Below are 6,838 nucleotides of genomic sequence, written 5' to 3'. Positions count from 1 at the left end.
CCGGTCTCAAACTCGTGGCCTCAAGTGATCCGACCACCCAGCCTCCCAAACTCAGCCTCCCAAATTGCTGGGATTACAGGCTGACCCACCGCACCTGGTCTCGACCCCACAGATTCTAACTTGAATAATTTCCATTGCCCTGGGCTCTCACATTCCAACTGAATTTCATTTATGATTTTTATCTTCCTAATGATCTGTTAACTTGTGTATATATCTCTTCTTTCATCGGGAGAGGCATTGGAAGGAAAAGAGTAAGATAAAATTTGGCTTCTGATTGAATGGCTTTCTTGTGTCCAAAGTTTTGACTCTCATCTTGCGTCCCAAGGACACGGCTCTCTTGGCAGCTCTGAGGAGGCATCTGGACTGTGCCTAGAAACACCTTGGTTTTGGAGTCAGAGCTGGTTGTCAGAGAAAAAAAAAGAGGGGCCCTGTTGAGTGGTTTATGCCTGTAATCCCAGCACTTTGGGAGGCTGAGGCAGGTGGATCGCTTGAGATCAGGAGTTCGAGATCAGCCTGGCTAACATGGTGAAGCTCTGTCTCTACCAAAACAATACAAAAATTAGCCGGTCGTGGTGGCATGCGCCTGTAGTCCCAGCTACTTGGAAGGCTGAGGTGGGAGAATCACTTGAACCTGGGAGGCGGAGGTTTCAGTGAGCTTTGATTGCACCGCTGCCCTCCAGCCTGGGTAACAGTGAGACACTGTCTCAAAAAAACCAACACGAAAAGTGTTGTCATGAAATGAGGCCAAATGAGTATACCATGCATGGTGATACTGTCTTGGGCTAAGTACAAATTTACATACCCGCCTTCTAAGTAGAAACTGACCAAGCATGTGAGGAAGGGGTCCGTGGAAGATTGTTGGGGACCTTTGCAAGGTTCATAAGAGAGAAGCTCTTTGGGGCAGGCTCCGTAGGGTCTCTGGTTTGCAGCTCTTCTCAGTTCCTTTGATGATGCACTGGTCGATTTCCAGGTCCTTAGCGAGGGGGGTTTCTCTCACTGCACACAGAATAGGGTGCCACTGCTTTTCACCATCTGTGACACTTGCACAGCTCTGCAACAGAATGTTCCGCTTAGAATGTGGAGGGTCCTTTCCGTTGCTAGTACTTAGCAAGACAAACATCGGTTTGTTGTTGAGACGGCAATTGATTAGGGAGTCTATGTTTCAGTGAAGCTTGACTGCTTGGAAACCAGCCCAAATTGAGAAGCCAGTTGGAAAACCTCAGCCCAGATGTTTTCAATAAGCCCTTTGTTCTCCACAATGGATCTGAAGTGCTCTCCTTTGAGTCCTGTCCGGCAGCCATGACAGCAGACACGTTTGAGCGGGGCCTGCACGTCGGGAGACTGGCCCGGGGTCCTTCTCAACCTTGAAGAGCCTCTGTTTCTCTCCTTGGTTTTCTAATCTCTCCAATGGGAATGTTTTTATTTGTTTTTCTCTTGCATCATGGAAGCAGTAGAATTCATTGCTTTTCTGACTGGAAGAAGGAAGGGGAAAAGGAGGTTGAAAGTGTACCAGGCACATACCTTACCTCATCAAGTCTCCATGGCAACCTGTTTGCTCAGCATCATTATTTTGGCTCTAAAAATGCGAAGCAGGTGTTGAAGCCGTTGACCGCGTTATACAGTGGCCCAGTACGTGGCAGATGGAACTTGAACTCAGGTTTGTTTGTCTCTGGCTGCTACTCTGTAGACTCCTAAAAGGAGCTGTGAGAAAAATGAGAGGTTTAGTTTTGTTTTCTTTCATTTTGCAGTGGCACTTTTAAAAATCACGATTTTAAAACCCTCTAGTGCTTTATAAAATTTTTAATTGTGGCAAAACGTGCATCACATAAAACTTGCTACCTTAACTATTTTTTCTTCGGAGAAAGGGTCTCACGGTCACCCAGGCTGGAGTGCAATGGCACAATCACAGCTCACTGCAGCCTCAACCTTCTGGGCTCAAGCAATTCTCCCACCTCGGCCTCCTGAATAGTTGGGACTATAGGCACGCACCACTATGCCCAGCTAAATGTTTTGGTTTTTAGTAGCGATGAGGTCTCACTATGTTATCCAGGCTGGCCTCAAACTCCTGAGCTCAAGTGATCCTCCCACCTTGGCCTCCCAAAGTGTTGAGATTACACACATGAACTACGCCCAGCCCAGCCTTAAACAATTTTTTTTTTTTTTGAGACAGAGTCTCGCGCTGCCGCCCAGGCTAGAGTGCAGGGGCGCAATCTTGGCTTACTGCAACCTCCGCCTCCTGGGTTCAAGCGATTCTCCTGCCTCAGCCTTCCAAGTAGCTGGGACTACAGGTGCACACCACCTCGCCCAGCTAATTTTTTGTATTTTCAGTAGAGATGGGTTTCACCGTGTTAGCCATGATGTGCTCGATCTCCTAACCTTGTGATCCGCCTGCCTCGGCCCCCCAAAGTGCTGGAATTACAGGTGTGATCCACCACACCCGGCTGACCTTTTTCAGTGTACAGTTCAGTAGTGTTACATATGTCCACGCCGTGGTGCAGCTGTCATCACCGTCATCTCCAGGACTTTGCCATCTTGCAAAACCGAAACTCTGTACCAGTTAAACAACCCTCTTCATTTCTTTCTCATGCCAGGCCGTGGCAGCCACCATTCTACTTTCTGTTTCAGTCAATTTGACTCCTCTAGATACCCCATATAAGATTTGTCTTTTGGGACTGGCTTATTTCACTCAGCATAATGTCTTCATGAATCATCCATATTGCAGCAGGTTTCAGTGTTTTCTTCCTTTTGAAGGCTAATATTCCATTGTATGGATAGACCACGTTTTGTTGGTGGACACTTGCGTTGCTTCCACCTCTTGGCTATTTTGAATAATGTTGTTATAAACACAGGGGTGCTGATATCTCTTAGGAACTCTGTTTTCAATTCTTTGCTGGATCATATGGTAATTTTTTATTTTTTAAGGAAACAACCTTCCTTTCCTCTCCTCTCTCCTCCTTCCCTTTCTCCTACCCTTTCCTTTCTTTCATTTCGTCTCACTTTGTCACCCAGCCAGAGTGAGATGAGGTCCACCGCTGGAGTGCAGTGGTGCGATCTCCGCTCACTACAACCTCTGCCTCCTGGGTTCAAGTGATTCTCCTGCCTTAGCCTCCTGAGTAGCTGGGATTACAGGTGTGCACCACCACACCTGGCTAATTTTTGTACTTTTAGTACCCACAGGGTTTTAGCATGTTGGTCAGGTTGGTCTCAAACTCCTGACCTCAGGTGATCCACCCGCCTCGGTCTCCTAAAAGTGCTGGGATTACAGGCGTGAGCCACCGCACCTGGCTCACCATGCTGTTCTCTATAGCAGCTGCACCATTTTGCATTCCCATCAGCAGTGCACATGGGTTCTAATTTCCACATCCTCGCCAGCACTGCCGTTTTCTGGTTTTTTTTTTTTTGATAGTGGCCACCCTAAGGGTATGAGGTGGTGATTCACTGTGGTTCACCCTCCAGCACTTTGCACACTGAATTCTCTACTTAGTGCAAGTGAGGTTAAAAAGGAAAAAAAAAGGTAAGCACAGTCCCATGGCAGCCTCTGGAACATGACGAGGTGGCTCTGTGGGCCAGTCTGGCTGGGCTGTCTCTGAGTCAGTGATGGGAAACATTGGGAAGTGAGAAGAGCACTGGACAGAGCACGGCACAGGCTTCTGGGCTCAAGGGGCAGTGGGATAATCATGTCACCTCATCCCCTTGGTACAGTATAGGAAAACCAAGGAGATGCTACATGTGAAAATGCCTTAAAAACCTCAAACCAGGCCGAGCACAGTGGCTCACACCTGTAATCCCAGCACTTTGGGAGGCCGAGGTGGGTGGATCATGAGGTCAGGTGATTGAGTCTATCTTGGCCAACATGGTGAAACCCCGTCTTTACTAAAAATACGAAGATTAGCCGGGTGTGGTGGTGCATGCCTGTAGTCCCAGCTACTTGGAAGGTGGAGGCAGGGGAATTGCTTGAATCCCAGAGGTGGAGGTTGCAGTGAGCTGAGGTCGCACCACTGCACTCCAGTCTGGCAACAGAGCAAGACTCGGTCTCACAAAAAAAGAAAAAAAAAAACCTTTTACCTTCAGTGGCAAGAGAGTTTAGTTTTTCCCTGAGGGGTCCAAGTTCAGCCTCTGCTACGGATCGAAGGTGAGACTGGCTAGTGCTATAATCAGTGTCACTAAAACGTCGATAATAAAATATCATCATCACTATTTTTCAGCTACCGTGGCCAGCAGTGCTTCATAGTGTCTCTCATCTGCACGCAGCTGTGCAGCTGAAGTGTCATTGTTAGCTCTGCTCTACTGACAAGCCAAAGGGCCCTTAACCAAGATCCTACAGCCAAATGGCTGAACGAGAACTCAAACCCAGCTTGGTACCCCAAGCCTCACTCTTTCCACTATCCCGTGCGACTTCTGGGCTTAAGTCTAATTTCTGTCCTAATCATGTTAACCCGCCACATCCCCAGATCGCATCAGCTGCTTCCTGTGGTGTGGGGATCCAGGTGGTCCAGAGCTGTGTACAGTATCATAAGATAATAAAAATTAAGTGATGGCCACACACAGCTGCCAAAATTAGAGACAAACTCTCTTTCCATATAAGACACTGTTGCCCCACAAAGTCTCAGACCTGCATTGATGCAGCGCTTGGTTTCTCTCCTGTGCCTCCTCAGGGCCCATCTGGTTGGACAATCTCCACTGTACCGGCAAGGAGGCGACACTTGCAGCGTGCTCCTCTAATGGCTGGGGCGTCACCGACTGCAAGCACACAGAAGACGTCGGTGTGGTGTGCAGTGACAAAAGGATTCCCGGGTTCAAATTTGACAATTCGTTGATCAACCAGATAGAGGCAAGTCATGTGCTCTCGATGTCCGCTTCATGCAAACGTTATTCCTCCTCCATGCAACTTGCTTTTTCCGTATTGATTTCAAGAAGTGTGTGTGAGCAGAAGGAGTTACCTAACCCAATGGGATTAGATGCAGGGGCAGTTTAGGGAAGGATTTCTGGAGAAGGGAATCCCATCCATGGAGAAAGGCATTCCAGGCACAAGGAACAGGCTGGGCAGAGGCACAGAGGTGTGAACTTTGGGCTGGGATAAGCAGAGCATGATCTCAGGTGGAGTGCCTCTGGGAGTAGAGTGAACTAAAGCTGGAAAGATGGGCATGAAACACCTGCTGTGCCATGTTCAGGAGCTTGCCCTTTGGGTGGGAAAATGTATTCGTTATCAATTGCTGCATAACAAATTGCCCCCAGATTTTGCAGCTTAAAACAATGAGTCTTTATTATCTCACCCGGTTTCTGAGAATCAGGAATTGAGCAGCGGCTTAGCTACTTGATTCTGCTCAGGGCATCTCATGGTGTTGCATTCGGGCTGTCAATGGGATCTGGAAGGTCCCCTCCCACGTGAGGTCCTATGGTTGTTGGCAGGCTGTGGTTTCTTGCCAGCTGTAGACTGCAGCCCTCTGTTGGTCTCTATGTGGCCCCTCCATAGGCTGCTGAGCGGCCTCGTTACATGGTAGTTGTCTTCCTTCAGAGTGAATGAGCCAAAGGAGAGTGAGAGAAAGCACACATGGAAGTCATCTTTCATAACCTAATCTTGGAAGTGATATGCCATCTTTTCTGCTGTATTCTGTGGATCACACGGACTAGCCCTGGTAGAGTGTGGGAGGAGATTGCACAAGGGGTGGCACAGGTAGGATGGCTGGGGCTGTCTGGAAGCTGGCTACCGCTGGCCTGTGTGGCTGAGGATCGGCATCACTTCACAAATGCAGGTACTGGGGCCTCCTCCCTGACCTACTGACTGAGAATCTCCTGCTATGGGACCAGGTTGTTTTTCTTTAAGCGGCCCCAGATGATTCTTATGTTGCCAGAATGACCATTTCAGCTTTTGTAAATGGTCAACAGGGCTTATGACCTTTCTACATTTATGGCTAAATTTCAGGGTTAGCTTTCCAGCAAATTCTTTACCCAAACAATTAAATTAACACACACTTACTACATTACTCTTTTTTTTTTTTTTTGAGATGGAGTTTTACTCTTGTTGCCCAGGCTGGAGTGCAATGGTGCGATCTCAGCTCATTGCAGCCTCTGCTTCCTGGGTTCAAGTGATTCTCCTGCCTCAGCCTCCTGAGTAGCTGGGATTACAGGAGTGTATCACCATGCCCAGCTAATTTTTGTATGTTTCATAGAGACGGGGTTTCTCCATGTTGATCAGGCTGGTCTCAAACTCCCAGTCTCAGGTGATCCGCCTGGCTCGGCCTCCCAGAGTGCTGGGATTACAGGTGTGAGTTACCACACCTGGCCTACATTACTCTTCTGGGCAACATTTGTGGGGCTTAGGACAGGAGGAGTTGGTAGCTAACACTCCTTTCCTCAAGGAACATGTTGGACATCGCCCCCAAGGGATTGTGGGATCTGCCCCAAATCCAGGCCAAGGAACCTTCGCTGTGCTTCAGCCTCCTGTTGACCCCAGCACTAATGCAGAAGGTGATGAGATTGCCCTATTTGGGCCCCAGAGGAAGTTCTCTAAGACTGTTGTCTTTACTGTCATGACTCACACAGTCCTTCTCTCTCCATGTACGTTCCCAAGTGTGCTAGGGATTTGTCCAAGCCTGCATTATAGCATGGAAAAGGATTTCCAGGCTTCTCTCAGCTGCAAGGAGGAGACTGCTGGTCGACACCTGGCAAATGCTGCTATTTTTTTGGAGATAAATAGATTGTGATGGAGTTGATGTACTTTCTTCAGTCTTCATCTTCTGGTCACTGATGACAGCTTTGCTTTCTCTTTTTTTTTTTTTTTTTTTTTTTTTTTTTTTTTTTTTTTTTTTTTTTTTTTTTTTTTTTTTTTTTTTTTTTT

At 47.7% G+C, this 6,838-nt stretch overlaps 1 protein-coding gene and 1 long non-coding RNA gene across 2 annotated transcripts in view; one reads left to right on the top strand and one right to left on the bottom strand.

Moving 5' to 3' along the window:
- LOXL2 (lysyl oxidase like 2) overlaps positions 1–6,838 on the top strand; it is a 92,960-nt gene that overhangs the window by 28,161 nt on the left and 57,961 nt on the right. The window contains exon 3 of the mRNA XM_017549740.2: positions 4,656–4,831. Within this exon, the coding sequence (XP_017405229.1) occupies positions 4,656–4,831 (176 nt within the window). The remainder of the gene's footprint in view (positions 1–4,655; positions 4,832–6,838) is intronic.
- The window catches only part of LOC119474245, a 23,002-nt gene continuing 16,166 nt past the window's right edge, over positions 3–6,838 (bottom strand). The window contains exon 3 of the long non-coding RNA XR_005203535.1: positions 3–1,472. This is a non-coding gene — a long non-coding RNA (uncharacterized LOC119474245). The remainder of the gene's footprint in view (positions 1,473–6,838) is intronic.

The sequence above is a fragment of the Cebus imitator genome, unplaced genomic scaffold (assembly GCF_001604975.1).
Source record: "Cebus imitator isolate Cc_AM_T3 unplaced genomic scaffold, Cebus_imitator-1.0 Scaffold221, whole genome shotgun sequence".
Lineage (NCBI taxonomy): Eukaryota > Metazoa > Chordata > Mammalia > Primates > Cebidae > Cebus > Cebus imitator.
This window is presented reverse-complemented; position numbering and strand designations above follow the sequence as displayed.